Source organism: Tamandua tetradactyla, chromosome 1, assembly GCF_023851605.1.
Source record: "Tamandua tetradactyla isolate mTamTet1 chromosome 1, mTamTet1.pri, whole genome shotgun sequence".
In the NCBI taxonomy this organism is placed as follows: domain Eukaryota; kingdom Metazoa; phylum Chordata; class Mammalia; order Pilosa; family Myrmecophagidae; genus Tamandua; species Tamandua tetradactyla.
In genome coordinates this window covers 78,820,659-78,844,119 of record NC_135327.1, presented here as the reverse complement: position 1 = coordinate 78,844,119, position 23,461 = coordinate 78,820,659, and the positions used below count along the sequence as shown (strand labels likewise).

The 23,461-nt window shown below is 39.0% G+C and overlaps 1 protein-coding gene across 2 annotated transcripts in view; it reads left to right on the top strand.

Annotated features, from left to right (window-relative positions):
- Positions 1 to 529: 529 nt before the first annotated feature.
- HECW1 (HECT, C2 and WW domain containing E3 ubiquitin protein ligase 1) overlaps positions 530 to 23,461 on the top strand; it is a 257,016-nt gene continuing 234,084 nt past the window's right edge. For both annotated transcript variants that reach the window (XM_077119360.1, XM_077119358.1), the window contains exon 1: positions 530 to 852. In XM_077119360.1, coding sequence (XP_076975475.1) covers positions 564 to 852 — 289 coding nt within the window. In that variant the 5' untranslated portion in view covers positions 530 to 563. The remainder of the gene's footprint in view (positions 853 to 23,461) is intronic.

Below are 23,461 nucleotides of genomic sequence, written 5' to 3'. Positions count from 1 at the left end.
ATCCTTAATAGAAATCTGAGATGGCCCAGAGATGTTCTGTAGCGAGAGAGGGGTCTGAATGGGGAAGGAAGGCCCACCTTACCCAGCCTGGACCACCTCAAATTCTTGGTTTTGTGTAGGGCGTTGAACGCTGCAGGGGTGACTGAGATGTTTGATACTAATAATCATCGTTACCCTGGAGGAGAATCCAGTTGAATTTATTTTGGAGAGATCAAAAGCAGCACTTTGTTTGGGGGACACTCACATCTTCAGGGCCATCTGCACACACCGCACACCTTCTAGGCTCAAGTAGATTAGAGGAGGCCAGAGCAGAGCCGGGGATACTAAGGCTCATTGGGGAACTCATGGGGACCCAAGCCACAGAATGTGTCATGAGGAAGCTGCTCTATGTCATGTCCCAAATCTGCCCAAGAGGGCAGCTCACCTGTGGCTCACTTCTCCCAGCACATCTTTCGGCCCCTGTGAAGACAGCGGCCGAGCCACCAACACATCTCCTGACGCTGCTGGTTGTCTGTTTGTCCCCACAGAATCTGTACCAGAACAGGTTTTTAGGCCTGGCCGCCATGGCATCTCCATCCAGGAACTCACATAGCCGGCGCCGGTGCAAAGAGCCTCTGCGATACAGCTACAACCCCGACCAGTTCCACAACGGGGACCTCAGGGACGGCCCCCACAATGCCGTCACTATCCCCCGCTCCACCAGCGACACCGATCTGGTCACCTCAGACAGCCGCTCCACGCTCATGGTCAGCAGCTCCTACTACTCCATCGGGCACTCACAGGACCTCGTCATCCACTGGGATATCAAAGAGGAGGTGGACGCAGGAGACTGGATCGGCATGTACCTTATCGGTAAGTGGGATACCCTTTCTCGGCCTCACTTGCTCACTGGCTGAGCAAGACCAACTCATGAGAGTCCGCTGGAAAACCATCTGTGGATGTGGTTTTAGAGTAGAAGTATTTTTATTCATATTCCACCCTTATGTGTGCATAATATTTTGATACAAAAACAAAAACACAATCAGACATGTTACCCACCAGACCTTGACACATGGGAGACCACCCATGCATTGCCTTTTTTTTCTGCAGGCTACCCAGGAAAGCTGCTCTTGCCATTTTTATTCCATGGGAGCTTGAGATGGCACAGAGAGGTGTGGTTTGACCCAAACGCCATTACCTTTGCAACTACAGAGGCTTGTCTCCTTATGAATGAGTTAATATGAAAAGCCTGTTTTGTAGATTCATGTGTTTATAAGATGAAACAAACAATATATAAGCAACCAATCCATATGGATGAAATTTTAGTTTTGTCTCCAACATAATCATAGGTCTCTTTTCACCAGCTATTCCGACATACTTACTGCTTTTGTATTCAAAGCACAGTGGCATTATACATAGAGTCAGAGCCAGCACCCACAGACGAAGGCACAGTGTACTGGTGGAAAGGAAAATTCCGTGTGTGTCCATGGTGATGGAGAAAGTTGACTTTACCTTCAGTATAGCTTTATTCAAAATTATGAAAGCTCCAAAGTTAAAGGTTTATTAGAAGAGAAGAAATTTCTCTATGCGATTTTTCTCATCTGTGTAAATGAACCAAAATATGCTAAAAAATTAGACACCCAGACAACTACTTTTAAAAGTTTTACCATTCTCATTGATTAGTTTTGAAAATAAATCTTATAGTTTTAAAACTATGAAAATAAATTTACATGAATAAATGGATTTCATCTAATTTGCATATTAAATTCAGGGGTTGTGGACATTGACAAGCTTACACTATTGGCAGAGAATGGTGTAATTATTTGATGGTTGACATAAGAAAGCCACACACCAGATTCAACTGAGGTCAGTCTTTCCTCCTTCAGTAATGCAATATGCTGCTAATACAGTCAGACACAATGTCAGATTTAACATCATCCATTATCACAGGAAATAATGGATTGTTACGAGTTTTTTATAACCTGGACCCTTTTTCTGATATAATAAAGGGTATCTTATTTCTTTACCAGCCATCAGAGAAATATTTTTGGCACTCTTGTAGCTTTCATAGTCAACTTCGTTAGCCTATTTACAATACACACATTATTGTAAAGATGCAGAAACATAATTTTTGAAATTTTTGCACAAATAGTGGTTACTTGCTAAATTGGATTTCCATACAGACAAAAATTGAATTTGCTTTAAAAACAGTTCTTGAATAGAAGTGTTTGATAACCATCAATCCAGAGCAGAGATTGCAGAAGGACAGCTTACCAAACATATTTTGTTTAATCCACATTATTTTGTTTTAAATCTGATTAATTATCAACAATTTTAAAATGTCGAGATTTCACACAGAAATCCAGATTTCTAGTGTCTCTCGCAGAAAAGCCCCAGTTTGGCAAACTGAGCCTGTAAATCTGCTTGACTATAATCAGTTAGAGTGAACATTAGCTACCCCTAGCCTGCATCCTTCATTGTTGCCGTCGCCTACTTTCTCTCACACCCACTTTAATTATAAATGTTATTTATTTAGCACCTTAAACACTTAGATATTTTATCCCACATCTAGTTTTTTTGTTTGTTTTTGTTTTGCAAAGAGAGAAAGAGTTTATTACTAGGCATGCTGTAGAAGAGCAGATGGCCTGGCGGCCCAAATCTGTCTCCCTGAACTGCAGTAATTCTGATAGTTTTGAAGTCTCCTGCTGTTAATTGTTGAAACATTTTTTGCTCCTTTCAATTTTTCCAGTGTCTGTCTCCCGTACTTTGCTGCTCCTTGATTGGGAGCATAAATATTTATGACAGTTATTTCTTCTTGGTGAATTGTCCTTTTTATTAATATATAGTGTCCTTCCTTGTCTCTTACGATGTCTTTACATTTAAAGTTTATTTTTTCCAATATTAATATAGCTATTCCTGCTTTGCTTTGGTTACAACTTGCATGGAACATCTTTTTCCATCTTTTCACTTTCAATCTATTTGCATCCTTGTGTCTAAGATGAGTCTTGTAAACAGCATATAGCTGGGTTATGTTTCTTAGTCCATTCTGCCAATCTGTACCAGATCTAGTTTTGACTAAACTCTTTACTGCTGTGCTTTCCTGTGGCTGGGGAGTTTTGATGCCATTCCAGGAGTTAGGGAACAATGGGAAAGGGGCATGTTTAGGGGAAAGGTGATGAATTCAGTGATGGACATACTGAGTCTGGAGCACCAAAGGAAATATCATCCATGGTGAATGAATGGGTGGGTCTGAGGCTCAGCCCCGAGGTCCAGAAATAGTTCACAACTTGTCTATTCTTAGTAACTTATTTTCCAGAATTTGCAGTGTCTTGTCAAAGATCAAATCATAGATCCAGCTCTAGAATTTTAGTGGTGGTATCTTAGTTTCCTAGACCTAGTGTAACAGAGTACCACAAACCGGGTGACTAGAAACAACTGAAATGTATTGTCTCTCAGTTCTGGTGGCTTGAAGACCAAATTAAGGTGTTACTAGGGCCATATTCCCTCCAAGGGAAGATCCTGCCTTGCCTCTTCCTACCTTCTGGTGTCTGCTCGCCATCCTTGGCTTGCAGTTATAGCACTTCAGTCTCTACCTCCATCCTCACATGGCATTCTCCCCTGCACCTGTGTGTGTGTCTGTGTCCAGATTTCCCCCTCTCATAAGGACATCAATCATATTTGATTAGGACTCACTCAAATCCAGTTTGGCCTCATTTTAGCCAATCACATCTTCAAAGATCCTCTTTCCAAATGAGTCACATTCCTAGGACTTGGGCTCAGGACTTGAACATGTCTTTCCAGGGTACACAATTCAATCCACCACAAGTGTCTGTTTCATTTATTCTGTGGTTTCCCAAATGAGGAAATGCTGATCCAGTGGCCCCCAAGTCCATGCAACTGCCTGCCTAGGGAGTGAGACCTACACTGCCTCTAACAGCATCTCGAGCTCATTCTGGGACAGCCTCAAGTGTGGCCCTTCCACATCAGTGGGCCATGTCAATGTCCAAGTGATCCCAGTTCATGATGCCTCCAGCATCTTGTGACCTCTAGAGCTTTCGAAGCAAGTGTACCTTTCCTTCAACTGCACACAATAAGAGGCTTGGATGTGGGAGCACTGTGTAGCCATGCACACTGACCCTCTCACTGATGCTATCCTTAAACAAGACCTCAGGAGCCCAGCGCTGGGACAATAACTATAACATAACTGCTGTCATAAAAATGAAATAGCATTTTGTTGCCCTTATATGTGGAGTGGTTTATGATGTACTAGACAATGATGAATGAGTATCTCTCCAGTGGCACAGGATAGGGAAAGTTCACGTGGTTTGTGACAGGCAGACAGGCTTAGGATTACACTCTGCTATTGGTCAGATGTATGGCTTCAAAATGGATGGGGAAATGCAGTCTTCTTAGGGTTGTTGAGAAGGATTGATGGGATAATGGGCCTTTATTGCCTAGCAATCAATAAATGGTTGCTTCTTGATTTACCTTGTCAGGTAGCTTTATTTTCTGGATGCATCATGGCAAACTACCCTAATTTCCAGATTTCATTCAGTCTAGACTTGGCCCTTAGATGTATACTCAGCTGTTTCAGTTTTACATTGTAGACAAAGACTTCTTACCAAATCAGCAGAGACTTGGAGAGAGATTTTAAATGTCAGTAAATGAACAGAAGCTTATGATTTGACAAACACACAAACAAAAAACACAAGTAAATAGAGGCAGGTTGGTTAGAAATCAGTATTTACAAGAAATGGCTTTGTGATTATTCATTCAGCAACTGCATCTGGACTTTAAAAAATAAAATCTGATTAGGGGGCAGTGCAACAGTGGCTCAGTGGCAGAGTTCTTGCCTGTCATGCCAGAGACCCAGATTCGGGTCCCAGTGCCTGCCCATGCAAAAAAAAAAAAAAAAAATCTAATTGAGCATGAGTATAGAACACAGAGGTTAAAGATTCAGTAATACCCCTGACTTATTCATATTACAGGAACAGCTTTGAATCGTTGGTTAGGATACATAACTTGAACAATATAATTAGTGCCTACTAAATTGAGAAGGTGTCTATACAACCATTTTTCACCTCTTCATTTTACATTCCAATGTTAAAATAACATTTATCTCAAAACCCTTTATAGGATTATCCTTGTTAAAAATAACCACTCCTTTGAGTCTTTTGGAAGTAGCCTCTATTAAAACTTCTTTACTGTGAAATAAATGTGCAGTTAAAATCATGAAAATATAACTGAACAGGTAACATGGGCATAATATGCTTACAAGTTGCAAAACTTGCTTTCACAATAATTTAGAATTTTAATAAATCATATGCATTATCATGCTATGCTATACCATGATATCCCTACACCATGCTAGAATTTGCCCAGTAATTTTAAACACATTCATACATTTAAAATTCAACAAATCAAAAGATGATGAATCAGGACATGAAATTGTTTAATTTTAAATTCTCCAAAATGGAATATTTGAAGACTGGTGTCTAGAGACATATCTTCTCTTCCATAACTTTGAGGTTGCTCCTACTGGGTGTGGTTAGAGATTATGTTCTATATCAAATTAGTTCTTTGGAATTTGTTGAGGTTTCTATTGTAACCTGCATCAGTTCAATTTTTATAAATATCTTATTAGGCGTCAAAAAGAATTTGCATTCTTTGTTCTAAGGCTCTCTCTCTCTTTCTCTGTCTCTTTTGCTTTTTCTCTCTATAAATATGCATGTATACATATATATATAAATACATATGTGTGTATATATGCATATATAAGTTAAATTTTTAAATTTTATTATTCATGTGTTGCATATTCTTTAGTCTCTTTGTCCTTAAAGTTTTTAAATGGGTGTATTAAAATCTCTAGCAAAAATATTTAATTTATGTCTTACTTCACTTACGTAAGCTTTATATTCTATAGATATTGACACTATTTTAGGTATGTAAATGTTCTGATATTTATATCTTTTTCACTATCTTTATTTTACCAGTCTGTGTTCTTTATGATATTCTTTGCTTTCAGTTCTATTTTATTAGTTATTAAGATTGTTACTCCAATTTTTTCAGCCTCATTTGTGACTAGTGTATCTTTTTTCTTCCTTTACTTTCAGTCTTTCTTTGTCTTTTTTGTAAAGTGTGATTCTTTGTGTTTATTCTGATGTGAGAGTCTCTGTCTTTTTATTGACTAAAATACTACGTTTACATTCATTCTATTTATTGTTATATTAGGATTTATTTTTATCACCTTTATATTGTTTATTTAAAGTATTTCTTATTGTTGCTCTTTTTTTTCTGCTTTCTGTTGGATAGGTCTGTTGATTTAAAAGTTATGCATTCTCTTGCTGTTCTGATTTTGAATGCTTTTAACTGTAAACCAGTGATTCTCAATCAAGGAGGATTTTGTCCCCCTGCTGGGCATTTGACAATGTCTGGAGACACTTTTGGCTGTCACAGTCAGGGTGCTGGGTGTTAGTGTCATCTAGTGGATAAAGACCAAGGATGTCTCTAAACATCCTATGATGCACAGGACAGCCCCCACCGCAAAGAACCACCTAGATCAAGATATCAATATTGCTGAGGCTCAGAAACCTTTACCTGGATTCATATATTTATTTTCCACCATTGATTCTTTTTTTTTTTTCAAAGAGAAAAAGAATTTATTTCTATTCATGTAGTAAGAGAACATAAGCCTACCAGCCCAAAATCTGTCTCTCCAAGTTTAGGAGGTTCAAGGATTTTTAAGGATTTTAGCAAGGGGAGATGAGGTCATTGTGAATAGCAAGTTCAAAGCAGAAAAGGAAAAAATGTTATTGTTATCATTTCAATAGGAGAACATTAGCTAAAAGGAGGGGAGGCAGAGCTATCACTTCAGCATTAAAGGTGTAAGCCAAAGGAAGGGAGACAAGTTATCTTTCAATAGCAGAATCTAGCTGATACGATTTACCAGTGTCCAAGCTGAGGCTAGTTAATGGCTGACTTCATTAGCATTAAGGCCTTTGCTTATGAGAATATGACCAGATAAAGGGCGTCACAGCTCTTACAGTCACAAAGGCACAAGATAAAGGGTTTTACACTCATTTCAACAGGGTAGCTGAATTTCAGGTATTTCAGATATTCTGCTATCTATGCCAGTATCCTAGAAAGCAAAAAAGAATATGATTCAGTAATCAAAATTATCCCTTAAATCCTGATTTCTCAGTTATAGTTCCTCCCTCTCATTTGATAATTATCTCTCAATCTTGAGGAATATCTGCATGATGACTCTTTAACTGCTTCAAGGCTAAAATGGGGCATTGTTATTTAGGGGCAAAGGGATGAAACAATGAAACCAGTTATTTATTATACTTGGAGAGCCCAGTATCTCACAGTTTCAGAGTTTCTCTGGCATTGGAACATTCTGAAAATTTCAGGTCTCTGAAAAACAAACAAAGTAAAATTTTATAGAGCATACAGTATCTTTCAAGGTTTCCAGGAACACTGTTGGTCAGGGGTTACAATAGTTGACAGTTTGCAATATCTGTCTGAAACTTCCATAAGAGCAACCTCCAAAATGACCTCTCAACTCGATTTGAAATTTCTTACCCATTGAAACTCAATTTCTTTACCCCTTTTTGGCCAACTAATCTATGATGCCAGGGCCAGGCTCATCCTTGGAACTTACTTCTCATGATGCCAAGGCCAGTTATGTCCCGCAGTGCCCAGGGCCAGTTATATTTCATGCTGCCAGTGACAGTCTTACAGCCTGGAAATTATGTCCCATATTGGTGAAAGCTCAGAGTTTGACTTACAGAGAAACTACATTTGAGCAATAGCAAAGATTTTCTGAAGATGGCTCTTAGGCCCTAATTCTAAGTAGGTTCAGTTTGTTATTACAGAAATAAGTTTCATAAGGGCAAGCGTCAAAATTGAGGCCTTGTCTTATTAAATTGGGAGCCTGTCTTGCTTAAGAAAATGTCAGAAATTCCCCAGATGGGGGAGCTTAATAGTTCTATTTTTCTCAGTCCTTCAAGGGACTTTGCAAACACTTCTTCATTTTCTGCCCAAAATACTCTGAAATGCATCATTGCACAACATTAACTTGTACAGAACATTAGATTGTTTCTTATTCTGAGTTCTTTATCAATAAATCTGAATTAAATTGTTTGGTTAGACAGATTAAGTTAGATAATGTAAATTTTAGACAAAATAAATATTTTTATTTTTGTCTTACACAAAAGTTAAGGATTTAATATACAGGCAATATTTTCTTTACCTTGTATATTCATTTACCTTAGTTTTAACCAGACCAGTTCATCACATCTTTAATCAGAGTTTGGTCTCTTTCTGTTTGTTTGTTTGTTTTTAGCAGTTCTCTATGGGCTTATAGTGAATCTCAGAGCTAGAGAACTAAATTGAGTCTCAGATGTCACACAGATACTAAAGTTTCAGGGAACTATTAGGTTATATAAAGAGCAAAGCATTTGAGAATTTAAAGATAGTAGTTAACACAATCTGAGCTTTAATTTTTTTGTGGTTGTTGTTAATGTGCTGTATTACATTAACTGATTTACTTTTGTTGGACCATCCTTTCATTCAATGATATAACTCCCACTTGTCACAGTATATAATTTTTTTAATGTGCTGTTAGATTCGATTTGCTAATATTTTGTAGAGAATATTTGCATCTATATTCATTAGAGAGATTGGTCTGTAATTTTCCTTTCTTGTAGTATCTTACCTGGTTTGGGTATTAAAGTGATCTTAGCTTCATAAAATGAGTTAGGCAGTTGTATTAGTTAGGGTTCCCTAGAGAAACAGAATCAACAGGAAATATTCATAAATATAAAATTTATAAAAGTTTCTCACATAACTGTGGTAATGTAGAGTCCCAAATCTGTAGGGCAGGCTGTGAAGCTGACGATTCCAATGAAGGGTCTGAGTGAACTCCACAGGAGAGTCTCGCCAGCCAAAGCAGAAAGAGCCTGTCTCTTCTGAATCCTCCTTAAAAGGCTTCCAGTGATTAGATCAAGCATCACTCATTGAAGAAGATGCTCCCCTTGGCTGATTACAAATGGAATCAGCTGTGGATGTAGCTGATGTGATTAAGATTTAATTCTATGAAATGTCCTCATAGCAAAAGACAAGTCAGCACTTGCCTAACCAGAGAAACAGGTACCACCACCTGGCCAAGTTGACACATGAACCTGATCATGACAGTAGTGTTCTTTTTTCCTCAACTTTTGGAAAGTTGGAGCAGGATTGGTGTTGGTCCTTTTGGAATGTTTGATAAAATTCCCCCGTGAAGCCTTCTGGCCCTGGGCTTTTTTTTAGAGAAAGAGTTTGACGACTGTTTGAATCTTTTTACTTGTGATTGGTTTGTTGAGATCTTCTATTTCTTCTTGAATGAGTGTAGTTTGTTTGTGTGTTTCCAGGAATTTGTCCATTTCATCTAAGTTGTCTAGTTTCTTGACCTTTAGTTGTTCATAGTATCTTCTTAATGTTTCTTTTATTTCTTCAGGGTCTGTGGTAATGACTGCCCTCTCTCATTTCTGATTTTATTTGCGTCTTCTCTCTTTTTTCTTTGTCAGCCTTGCTAGTGGTTTTATTGATTTTCTCGAAGAACCAACTTTTGGTTTTATTAATTCTTTCTATTGTGTTTTTGTTCTTCCATTTATTTAACTCTGCTTTGTCCTTCGTTATTTCTCTTCTTTTATTTGCTTTGGGGTTAGTTTGCTGTTTTTTCTCAGGTTGTTCCAGGTGTGCTGGTAAGTCCTCAATTTTTGCTCTCTCTTCTTTTTTAATATAGGCATGTAGGGCAATGAATTTCCCTCTCAGCACGGCCTTTGCCACATCCCATAAATTCTGTTAGGTTTTATTTGCATTTTCATTCATCTCCAGATAGCTACTTATTTCTCTAGCAATTTCTTGTTTGACCCACTATTGTTTAAGATTGTGTTATTTAATCTCCATATATTTGTGAAAGTTCTTGTTCCTAGGTAGTTATTGATTTCCAGCCTCACTCCATTGTAATCAGAGAAAGTGCTCTGAATAATTTCAGTGTTTTTAAATTTCTAAAGACCTGTTTTGTGCCCCAACATATGATCTATCCTGGAGAATGTTCCATGAGCACTAGAGAAGAATGTGTATCCTGTTTTGGGGTGTAATGACCTATATACATCTTTTGGATTTAATTCATTTATCATATTGTTTAAGTGATCTATTTCCTTGTTGTTCCTCTGTCTGATTGTTCTGTCTATAGAGGAGACTAGTGTGTTGAAGTCTCCTACTATTATTGTGGAAACATCTGTCATTCCCTTCAGTTTTGCCAATGTCTGTCTCATGTACTTTGGAACACCTTTATTGGGATCATAAACATTTATGATTGCTATATCTTCTTGGTGAATTGACCCTTTAATTAGTATATAGTGTCCTTCTTTGTCTCTTATGATGTCTTTACATTTAAAGTCCATTTTGTCTGATGTAAAATATAGCTACTCCTGCTTTCTTTTGTTACAGCTTGCATGGAACATCTTTTTCCATCCTTTCACTTTCAATCTATTTGTATCCTTGAGTCTAAGATGAGTCTCTTGTAAGCAGTGTATAGATGGATTATATTTCTTAATCCATTCTGCCAATCTGTATCTTTTAATTGGTAGGTTTAGTCCATTAAATTCAAAGTTATTACTGTTAAGGCATTTCTTGAATCTACCTTCTTATCCTTTGGATTTTATTTGTCAGAGCTATATGTTCTTATCCTTCTTTCTCTTTTTTATCCTTTAGCTTATGCTTACTAGTACCCTTCAATTCTGTGCCCTTCTCCACACCTCTTTCTCCTGTCTTTTTTTTTTTTTCAACTGGAAGAATTCCTTTAGTATTTCTTGTAGCACTGATCTCTGGTTGACGTATTCTCTAAGCTTTTGTTTGTCTGTGAAAATTTTAATTTCTCCCTCAGTTTTGAAGGACAGTTTGGCTAGATACAGAATTCTGGCTGGTGTCTTTGTCTTTCAGGACCTGAAATATATCATACCACTGCCTTCTCACCTCCATCCTGCCAGTTGAATAGTCTGAACTCAGTCTTATATGGTTTCCCTTGTATGTAGTAAATTCATTTTCTCTTGCTGCTTTCAGGATTTTCTGCTTCTCTTCAACATTTGACAGACTGATTAGTACATGTCTTGGGAAAGGCCTATTTGGGTTTATTCTATTTGGAGTTCATTAGGCTTCTTTGATTTGCATATTTATGTCTTTTATAAAGGTTGGGAAGTTTTACCCTTTATATCCTCCACTAATCTTCCTAGCCCCTTCACTCTTTTCTTCTCCTTCTGGAACACCAATGATTCTTATATTTGTGTGCTTTGTTTTGTTTTTCATTTCCCTGAGATTCAATTCAAACTTTTCCAGCTTTTTTTCATTTGCCCTTTTGTGTGTTTGAAACCAGTTGTCCTGTCCTCTGGTTCACTTATTCTTTCTTCTGCCTCTTCAAGTCTGCTGTTGTATGTCTCTAGTATATTTTTTATTTGGTTTACAGCATCTTTAATGCTCTTTTTCTATTTATTCTTTCAAATTCCTCTTTATGCTTTTCTTGTGTCTTCTTGATCTTCTTTATGTCATTAGCCATCCCACTGATTGTTCCAAAGTTGGTGTCTCCAGTGTTTTAATTTGGTCATTGGACTGGACCGTATCTGTCTGCATCTTCATATGGTTAGTGATCTTCTGTTGTCTTTGTGGCATGTAAATATCTTGAGAAGGTTACTTTGGATGTTGATTTCCTTCAGTAGTCTAAAGCTTTGCATTTTCTGGATGGGTATGGAGCAGGATGCAGGGTGTGGGGAGGGACACACCAGTGCAGTGATAGGTTGCGGTGCAGATATATGCATGGATCAGGGACTCTATGCTGATGCCTGTGAGCGTGGGGTGCAGGTCATGGGGTTGTGGATGTGTTGTGTGGGGGTCATGGGGCCAAGGTGCAGCTCAGGCCAGCCTTGGAGCACAGGAGCAGGGTGCAGCCCAAGGGACACAGAAGTAGGGTGTGGCAGGAGGTGGATGGGGGTGCTGAGCACTGTACTGGGGCTGGTACATGGTCAGGGTGCAGGTGGGTGCGTGAAGCATGTTGGTCTTGGATGTCAGGATGTTGGGTACAGGGCACAGAATTCATGGCACAAAAAGTTTGTGGCGTGGGTGTCCTTGTGCAGGGGTAGTGATCCCAGGGGGCCAGGATGCAGATGCTTGAGTGTATAGGGATGGGACACAGGTTATGGAAGCTGTGGGGTTTGTGTCAGTGGTGGGTGATGACAAGTGGGAAGGGCCTTGGCATGGGTCCGCAGGTGCAGGAGTGGGGTGTAGTAGGCATGCTCAATTTTTCAGGGCAGAGGCTAGGTACCACAGATGTGCCCGACAACACCTACCAGGTGTGGGAGAAGGGCACTTGTGCCATAAGGTGGGGCAAGGGTGTGCCCTTGTATAGGGCAGGGGGTATGGAATGCAGGGGTCAAGAGGTCCGTACGTGGGTGTGGCAAGGAGGATGTGGCTGTGCTGGTGCATGGATTTGGGGGGCAAAGTCCTGGTGTGTATGGGTCTGGGAGCAGGGCCCTGGTGTGCATGTGCACAAAACTGAGGTGCAGTGGGGTGGGATTGTGCCTGCTGTGGCTGGGGCAAGGCCCATATGCTCTGTTCAGCCCCCACCCAAAGCTGAGTGGGTGGGCCAGATGCTGATGCACACATGTGCAGAGCTCAGTGGGGGGCCAGGCTGGGTTAAGAGATTTTATGGGCTGGGTGGGGGTGTGGCCTGCGTATGAAGTGTGCAGCTCAGATGTGCATGTGACTGCCTGCAGGGAGGCGGAGATGGGGGTTAAAGGGCTGGCCGTGGGTATGTGGGTCTCTGGAAGGGCAGGGTGAGATTCTGCACTTGCCTGGGAGAGATGGGTAGGGCTGGGACAGGCTTGTGCACATGTGTAAGGTAGAGATGTATGGAGAGGGGAGTCGTGGCGGGGTGCTTTGAGCCCGGTGAGGGGAGTCGTTGTCAGGTTTCAGGTTTGTGGGTTGTGGGGGCGTCACAGGTCATGGGGCGGGGTGGCATTTGTGAGGTTAACATGTTCAAGGAACATGGCTTTATTTCCTGTCCCCATCTCCCTGTCACTCCTGACGGCTCTGGACCTCTGTGTAGAAATGGACGTGCTGGGCTGTTTGCACTAGCTGGCTGGTCTCTGGTTCTCTGTGTCTCAGTTTTTCTGCTTTTTCAACCAGGGCCTCCCTATGTGGTGTAGAAGATCCTCCCAGGTCACTTACATCCTGGGATCGATCGCTGTACCGGTCTTTTTTCTGTGCCTTCTCTGGCTGTTCTCTGGAGCAAGGATGAATTCGACCTATCCTATTCCGCCATCTTCCCCCAAGTCCTGGGCTTTAATTTTTATAAGCTTTTTCTCATGGGAGGCACCAGGAATCAAACCCAGGTCCCCGGCATGGCAAGCAAGAACTCTGCCTGCTGGGCCACCGTGGCCCACCCTTTGTAAGCATTTTTAAATGAAACTGTATTCAGAAATAAAAGCATTAGACAGTTGTTTTATATTAAGAAACCACAACAGAGGTTTTATTCTCTTTTATTTTTGTATATTTACCAGTTATGTTAATTAACAGATGAAATACAAAATCCATGTTTGTCCTGCCTTTCTTTTAAAGTTTTTCCTTGTTACTGTTGGAGCTCTGGCCTATAGCTGACCACATATACTTTCAGAGAGTATTAGAGCAAAGCAGTGACAATTTTAGCTGTTTCTATGATGTGTAGCCTTTAAGAATAACTAAAACCATGACTAACAATACCATACCATTACTTAATATCACACAAATTAGAATCAGCATATAACATGGACAGTGAGAACATTGTCAAATTTTAGAATTTTATACAATCTCTAAATATATGAATAATATTTAACTATACAATTTTAACGAGCAACAGGATAGAAAATCCCTTTTAACCACTGTAATACTTCCCGAATACTCCTATGCAATAGGTTAAACTATTTCACACCTTACTTTTACAAGGTGAAAGAACAAATTATTTGTAATAGTTTTTCCCTTAATAGTGAGAAGACTTGTCTTCAGAAATAAAGGAGGAGAAGGCCAAGGATATTAACAAGGATATTTTTCTGATGTAATATCTTTGTTTTGTAGACGTGCTTAGCATAACACAAAAGCTTTCTTTTTTTTTTTTTTTAAATATATGATACACAAAACTTTTGAACCTGCATTCTTCCCTCCAATAACAGTATTCGTGAAGGGGGAAAGAGACAGAGATACTACGAAATAACAGAAGAAGGAAGAAATTTATGTTTGGGTTTGGAATGCAGCCAGGCATTTATATATTTTATGCTCAGCTCACACAAATGATCATTTACAACATACCTAAAATCTCTCAGTCTAATTCAGCACTACCTTCGAAAGTCAGAAAAGCCCCAAGTTTGAAATGTAATCAGCTTTTTCATATTTAGGGTATTTACACCCAGAAAAACTCAAATTTTCAATAGCATTATTTCCAACTACTAAATAATAGCTGGATTATGTCCGTTTACAAAATTAAGTTACGGTTTCTAAGAACCAGTTCAAAGTTCTATTTATTTAAGTGGTTCTTTCTTATTTAAAGGTCTCATGCGTGTCATCTCTTCTATGAGGACTTTAGAGGTCATTCGTTAAATTCTTTCAGCATTTTTATTCCTTCGTTACCACTGCCTTATACTGTGCCCTTGTACAAGCATATTCTAACTAGAATATAAATTCTTTGAAGTTGCGAATTAGGTTTTCTCTATTTATGACAACATTTACTAACAGAAATATTCTGGTTAATTAACCAAGACACTACAAATTCAAATTATTTCACATGCTGATGTAACAAATGGCCAAGTAACCAAAAGCCCAATTCTTTGAAATCCAGGTAATTGAGGTTATTTAAAAATCTGTTTATATTTCTTATTAAACTTAACCAATTTTTCAAATAGGGTATATTTGAAGCATCGGCATATTCTCAATTATACTTTATATAAGTTGTATTACTAGGTATATTCTCATATCTAATCTAATCTATCTAGTAAGGCTATTTTAAGAGGAATTTTGAGAATGTATTTATAATACTAGCTTATTTTATCAATAAACTCATATAGATTTTAGGGAGAACACACCAAAGCAGAATAAAATCGCATTTGTTCAACTCAAAATTTATTATAAAATAACTTTATCAGTAGTTGAAAAAAATCTTTGTTTTCATAATATCTTAAAATACAAACCATTTTTAAAAAACATATAAAAAATAAAATACAAACTATTTTTAAAATACATTGACTATCAAATTCTGGAAAATAAACTCCAATTGTTTAATTTGTCCCAAGCCTAAATTCAGGAAAACTTTTCCATATTTCTCAAATATCTTTCACTTTGCTTACTGAAATCTGATAATTAGATTTTATTCAGTTAGTCCTATCCCAAAGTTATTTATATTTTAATAATAATTTGATTACTAGTTACCACTGCAAAAAATATTAACAAACCTAGCCTATTCTATATCATTTTTACGCTCACCATTTCTAATCTCCAGACCCAGTAAAACAAGAATTCTAAACCACACCTCACCATATCTTTGGGTGTCTAGCCCTCCCCCATAACTGCTTTAGGTGCACAGACCAGAAAGATATCAGACTTGCTGAGTTTTGTTTAGGAAGTTTTAGGTGAGGGCCATGAAATTTTGTTCCTATGCTCTTCTTTTAACTATTTCCAATTATTAGATTTATTTTACTAAAAGCTATGCCCAGGACCAATGGAAAGAGGTCTTTGTTTTTTCCAGAGGGAGCCCTTTGGCAGTTTTCTGCTATGTTAAGGAAATTCCAGGGACAACTTCTTTCTAAAGTCCAAGTTTGTTTATAGTAATTACAAAACTAAGGTTTTTTAATCTTGCTGCTCAGAGAGTTTTCCTCTTTTTACTGTTTTAATTCAGAAGCATCAATTTATATATTTATATCAGATAACTAATTATTTCTAAGCAGTTCAAATAGAGCTCTTTAAGAATTTTCTTATTAATTTGCTGTTACCATCTGGAGATATGAAAATATGCATTGAAAATGCAGACAGACACAAACAGAAAATTAGTTACACAAGAAACAGAAAGAGAAATACTTTTGAGAAGGATAAATAAAAGATTGAATATATTATCTCATACCACTTCTCCCTTTTTGCAGAGCAATGCTAACTGTAGTATCTTTAACTATAATGGTAGCATTTTCATTTTAAGTCATATTGAGGCCAGATTATGTTACAGAAATAAAACCTTTTTCTATAGACTCATAACCAAAATCTTTTCAATTTCCAGTACAGCCCAAAAGCTGCATTTCTGTAATCAGTAACCAGTTAGGAATATTTGACTAACACAAACGCAGGAACATACCAATTAATAACTAGACTGAACGCACCAGCTAACAAACAGGTGTGTGCCAATTTAAATTCTGTGGTGGACCCCAGAAAAGCCATGTCCTTTAATCTTCATTCAATACTGCTGGCTGGGAGCTTTTTGATTGTTCCCATGGAGATATGACCTACCCAATTGTGGGTGGTAACTTTTGATCAGATAGCTTCCATAAAGTTGTGACACCACACATTAATCTTTTAAAAGATGAAGCATTTTGGAGAGAGTCCCTTTTGTAGAGCCAAGAGAAAGCCTGTAGACACCATGTGCTCTTTCAGCTGAGAGAGAAGTGTTGAACGCCATCGGCCTTCTTGAGCCAAAGTATCTTTCCCTGAATGCCTTAGATTGGAGACTTGTTTTAACTGGGACATTTTCTTGGCCATAGAACTGTAAACTAGCAACTTATTAAAATCCTCTTTTGAAAAAAGCCATTCCATTTCTGGTGTATTGCATTCCAGTAGCTAGCAAACCAGAACAGTAACCTCTTGTTGGTGCCTTAATTTGGACATTTCTTTAGACTTGCTTTAACTGTGACATTTTCACAGCCTTAGAACTGTAAACTTGCCATTTAATAAATTCCTTCTTTTAAAAGTCATTCTGTTTCTTGGTGCATTCCGGTACCTAGCATACTAGAACAAGACATTAAATGCTTAAACAAACATCAACTCTTTACTATACCCAGGTAACACACCGGTTAGCGTTTACTTAACTTCATTAAATACCAATTAATTGTTGAATTACTCATTTTTTAGGAGTATGGTAAACAGACAAATTTAGGCCAGGGCCTCAAGCCCTACACAGAACACACCCCAAACACATCAATTAAAACAGGGCGGGCCGCGGTGGCTCAGTGGCAGAGTTCTCTCCTGCCATGTTGGAGACACAAGTTTGATTCCAGGTGCCTGCCCATGCAAAAATAAATAAAGAGACATAAAGCACTTATCACACCAATTTAACAATTAACCAATACCTAGGTAACACACCAGCTAACACTTAAACAGGCCTACTTAATTTCATTAAACACTAGTTAAGTGTTGGATTAGGTCAGGGATTCAAACCCTGTACAGTATGGTACCCAAAATCAGAAGATGCAGAGGTCAGAGCAGAGGTGATCATTCTGGAAGCATGACCCAGGCCCAGGTCAAGGAGACTTGAACCTCCTATGTACTCCCCACTCCACTTTTACGCTGATGACCCACTCACCCATTCAGATGTCTGGACATGGAACTGGAAATGGTTTCTCTTTGAAGCTTTTCTAGGTGCCAAAAGTCTCTGGAGTGCCAGCAGAAGAGAGAACCCTGGTTGCCAAGCCTCTAGACTGAATTCAATACAGCGGCCTCAAAAGGCTCAGTTACTTGGCTTACCTGCTCTGCTGGGGCTCCAGAGATTCCAGCATTTGTCCTGGAGGGTCGCCAAATTGTTATCAGACAAAGGCTGTGGATTCTTTTGCCCAAAAAGATCAATCACCAATTCCTGAGACACCAGGGTCTCAAAGAGAGAAAGAGTTTGCTACTAGACATGTAGTAGGAGAGCAGAGGGCTTTAGTGGCCCCAAATCTGTTTCTTACTATTGATTTGTAATCTTGTCAATATTTCAGCTTCCAACAGACTAGAATTTCAGCCACCATGCATTCCTATTCCTTTCATCTTCCAGGACTTTAATATTACAGATGTGGGTACTTCCTTTGATTCTTTCTATTTTTTAGATTTTCTTTTGTCTTTTTTTGCAAAAAGTAGTATGATAGCAATGATGGATGAAGGTATGCATATTATAGCCTGTGCATAGCACTCATGGGCTGTATCTTATGCATTAATTTCAATGGATTTGTTAGCATTCCATGGGGAAAGAATTCTATGGTTAAAAAGGATGAAAACCCTGCTTACATTGCCTTACTATTAGAGAGTCACAATAATTATTAAAGGTTTTGAGAACCTAGAGTAGAGAAACCCGCCATACTTTATTTAACCCAGAATTCTCTACACTTTCTTGAGTAAGAAACACTCTCTTAATTATTAAGATTTGTCCTCAAGATGTTCCACTTTGGGAACCAACACACTAAGTTCTGGGAACTTAAAAGAGTAAGCATAAAAACTCAATTCTTTCCCTTAAGAAACATTTTCATGTGTAGAGCTTTAAATTTTAATGTTCAGAGCAAAAACTGAAATCATCTCGCCAGCTAGAGGCCTGCACGCAGAAACTCCCAGAATGTTCCTTATGGCCAACAAATGTTGAAGAACTTAAGTTTTGTGTTTATATCAGACATCCTATTAGAACATAGAGAGAAGGAGCTGAATCTATACTTCCTATTTACAGCACAACCAGTTACAATATTTGTGTTCACTGAGACAATGTGAGAGAAAAGCCATGGAGGAGGAGGAAGTGGGCATGATTTGTAGGGCCTCTTGCTATTTCATCCCTAGATCTCTTCCTAGTACAAGAGAGCAGAACCACTACATCTTTACCTTAGTAGTAAGAAAGGTGAGTTAATTCTCTCCATCTCATGGTCTACAATTTAGAATAGTATAGCCATAGCCCAGACATTGGGCAGAATCCTTGGAGAATTTTCCAATATTTGGTTATCAGAAGGCCTGAGTTACTCTGCACAATGGAAACCACATTGTATTTTTTCTCTTAGGCTTAGATGAAATATGAACAGTGAGTTCTCCTTTTCAATCAACTCTGGGCCCTCTTGGTATATATTCAGCTATTATTTTTATTATGCTTTCAACATGAATAATCATTTTATTGTAAAATTTTCTTTTATAGACTAAGGCGAGGAAACCATAGATAGATTTTAATTTTGACAGCATAGCAAAAGAAACTATGTGTCTTGACCTATTAGGGAGGCTTGTGTCTGTAAACTTTACTGAAACTTTCTTACTCAAATAACCACAAAGTTCTTTCCTCTATAATTAATGGTGGAACAGGAAGTAGAATTCTACACACCAGAAGAAATCAACTTCATCCAGCAATTAGAGTCTATCATTTTCTGAAGAACTTAATATGTCTCTACATATTCTATACAAAATGCGTAATGGTAAGAGTTTAATTGGTACTCGCCTAAACAAATGTTCCAGGTTCCTATTGATGGTTTTGAACATTAAGTGTCATGGAGCCTCTTTTTAGCCCAGACCCTAAATGGAAATAGCTGCTTATTAGATGTCTCACACTGTTCTAAGACCACTAAATGTATCGGCTCATCTAGTCCTTACAACAGAATTTCGACATTGGTAACTAATAGGATCCCATTTTGTAGTGAAAAAGTGAAGACCCAGAGGGATTAAATAAGTGACTAAGATCACAAAGCTCATCATGATAGATGTAATCTTCCTGCCTCAAAGGGCTGTAAATATCCCTAGTCAGTACACAGAGTTACCACCATGACAAAGAATCCAGAAAAGGAAACCCACTGGGTGGAGTGCCTGGGAGCTGCCAGCATCACAAAACTCTTAACTGAACAAAGGCCATGGATTCTTCTGCCCAACACACCCAATTCCTAAAACACCGGGTTTCAAAGAGAGAAAGAGTTTATTACTAGGTGTGCAGTAAGAGAGCTGATGACCTAGCAGCCCAAAATCTATCTCCCCAAACTGCAGTAATTTTGATAGTTTTATTAGAGAAAAAGGTGAGCAGGGTTTAGGATAATGAGCACAGTGGCCCCAGATGATTTAATTAGAGTTGATCTAATTATTAAGCATGTGCAGATTGATTACATACTTAGTCACAGAACGTAAGAAAATGGCAGAATGAGGTATAAGTGACTTGTAGGTTAAAGTCGAAGTTACTGGCGATGTCAGGAAGTCCCACTTTGGTTAGATCCAGTTTTGGTTATCAAGATCACTTTAGACTTGGGCTGGATTAGTTCTGGGCTGACCCAAGACCCTTCATTAATAAACATTAGAACCTGTCCTTAGTGATTACAAGACTCTAAAGTTGAAAAACTGGAAACTGAGTACAAGGGGCAGAAGATAAAGGTTATATAATCATTATCAGAGAGCAAGGAAGCTGTATTACAATTTAGAGATTTCAGGTATTTCCCTCTGTCTACTCTGACATGCTAGAAAGTAAAAAGGAATATCCATATATGATTCAGTAATCAAAAGCATCCCTTAAATCCTAATGTCTTGATTACAAAACCATTGCTCAGTATGGTAAATACCATGGTTTGGTCCATGGCACCCTTTCCATTCCCCTTCTCTTCTTGCATGCCTTCTTCTAGTACAGAAAATGGTTGGCTCAAAATTTACATTTCCCAGTTCTTCTGGATGCAGTTCACTTGGATGCAGTGGTGCAAGCTTTGGAAGATGAAAGTGAAACTTGGGGAGGTGAAAGTGAGACTCGGGGATCTTCCTGCTGTTTAGCCTATGGCTGCTGTAAGTGCAGCCTTTGAGGAATAGCTTTTCTGCACCAGTGCCCCAGTGCCCATTTGCCAGCTGCCATCAGCATCAAAAGGCCATTGCGTGGTGGTGGCCTTTCTGGGCTAGCCTGGCTGGCCACTGCGTCTGAGTTACCAGACAGTTGCTGTAGCCTGGACAGCAGCTTCCTGCTCCCTGAGTCACAGCTACTGTACTGTGGTGTTGTCCTCAGGGGCCCCACAGTGGCCTTTCTGATGAGGTGGAGGGCAGCAGCCTTGCCAGAGAACCCGTTAAGCAGCGTTTCTCTGGGGGCCACTTCTCAGAGGATCAGACTAGAGTCTATTTTTCCAGGGCCTTTATCCTTGCATTAAATCTCTTTCTACTTGAAATATTGAGAGCATTTTTCTGCATCTGACTGTGCAAATACATTTGGTCTCAGGCAAAAACTAATAAGTATTCTAACAACTGGTGATAAAAATGCCTTTTGGGAAGGAGTTGACTCCAGAGCCCAGATGGGTCAAGCAAGAATAGAGAGGAACCTGTTTTCTTTTGTGAGATTTGTTATTATTAGAATTAGTGTAAGGGAATGCGGTTGTTATCGGGACCAATTGTCAGTTCCTTAAAACGTATTGTGTTTAAATGTGCTTCATGAAATACATCTTGTTTTCTGTTAAATGGGTGGTTTTGCTTTTCTCATCAGCCTTTCCTGATTCTTCTTATCCACCCTCCCCCAAACCAACCTTTTCTCCTGTGAGTTCCTATAATTTCCTGAAATTTCCCCATCCTTGTACTTACTATATTCTGATGAATTTGCTTATTTTCTTGACTGAATTCCCAAAAGCTTATAAACTCACTGAGAACAAAGACCATATCTTGTTCCACCAGTGTATCTCCAAGGTTTACACATGCCTGGTAAGGAGTAAAGCAATCAATATACCCTTCTCTAGTATATCCATGAACATTGCCCTATTAGGTATTATCATATATGGATCCCTGACCCCGGCTATTAGCGTGGTAAACAGAGTGGATAAATTCAGATAAATACCACCCCGTGGAGAATGGCCATAATGAGGCATATTTCTGTCTGAGTGTGAAACTGCCTATATGTGTACTGAAGTCCCAGGGAGCTCGGAAAATATTATGCCTTTTTGCAGAAATGAGGCAATTACTGTAAAAGGCATATTATGCAATCATCTTAGTAACCCAAACAGGGTTGTGCGCACACACTGTGAATATAAAGACAGGCACATTTAACAAATAAGGGATTTTCCAAGGGAATCAAACCGTTCTTGCCATTAATGAGGCAGAGGCGTCATTGCTTTGCCCAGTCGTCTCCGTCAAAGAAGGGGCAGCCAAAAGTGTGTCATCAACATAGCAGGTAACGAGTATACTTGCCAATTATCTTATTTAATCCTCCTCTGAGAGGTTGCAGTTATTACTAGCCCCACTTTGTGGATGAGGAATCTGATTCTACAGAAGTGACACTGTTGGGAAATGGTGCACACATAAAGAAAAACCCCAAGAGCTGGGTCCTTTGCCACAAGTCTAGCCCTCTTTGCACCTCATCACCACCTGTGTTAGTCCAGCCAAATGTGGGATGGGAACCTCAAGGCAGAGTGGGAACCCCTAGGTGCAGAGCAGGACACCAAGCCAGCCCTCAGAAGTCTTGTGTTCTCATTTTCCTTCCAGCCCAGGTGATGGATTTTAGCTTGCAAAGCATGTTTCCCCCCCATACTGTCAGATTCATCTAGTCTAGTTGGTTATTTTCTAATGAAGTGGAAACTGCAAAGGCCCCATAGAAGATAAATTTATATCCTTGTCTTAGTCTCCATTGTGAGTGGAGTCAAGGAGATGAGAGTCAGCTCCAAGAACGTTGCATTCCTTTCAGGGCACTGGCTTTAAGGAGGACATCAATAGCATGAAATGCAATGGGCGGAGAAGGAAAAGTGCACAATCATCTAGCAGCTTCTCATAGTGTCTCCACGCAGTAGGCTGTGCCTCACCTTGGCCCTTCCTTGAACACCAAGCTTGGGTGTTTTTCCTGCCCTTTACATACTAACCCTCATTCTCTACCAGGAAGCTTCTTCTCAATTCTCAGGGTTCCTCTCATGACCCTGGTTATTCTCTGTCAGAAGACCCTGTTCTTTTCCTTCATATCCCTTTTCAAAACTTACAATCATTTATTTTTTTGCTCAATGTTTCATGTCTGTCTCAATAGTTTGTAAGCTTTACTTCATAAGAGAGTGGATTCATATGGATTTTGTCCAGTACCATATCCCCTGTACCTTACCCAGCACCTAGAAAAGATCGTTGAATTTCAATAAATACCTGCTGAATTAACAAATGAATGCATGAGTGCATGAAGGAAAAGATGAATAAACTGATGAATGACTCTCTTACTTAGGATGATTATGGCTGTCCTGGCTGGAAAAGATATGGAATGTGGGTGGGCCCATGAAAACTATCTTCCAAAGAAAGTATGAATGGATGTTTTCTTTATGCCTCGTCTTGGGTCCCAAATGGGGATCAGTTAATGGAAGATTTCAAAGGAAAGTTTTGACTCAGATTTCACATATGTAAGAGCTTTTCGAAAGTAAAGTGAATTGCCATAGAAATAACTATTTCTCTGCTTCTGGGGTGTCCAAGCACCAGCTAGATGATCACTTGCGGGGAGTGTTGTGGGGTGGAAAGGAGATTCCTGTAT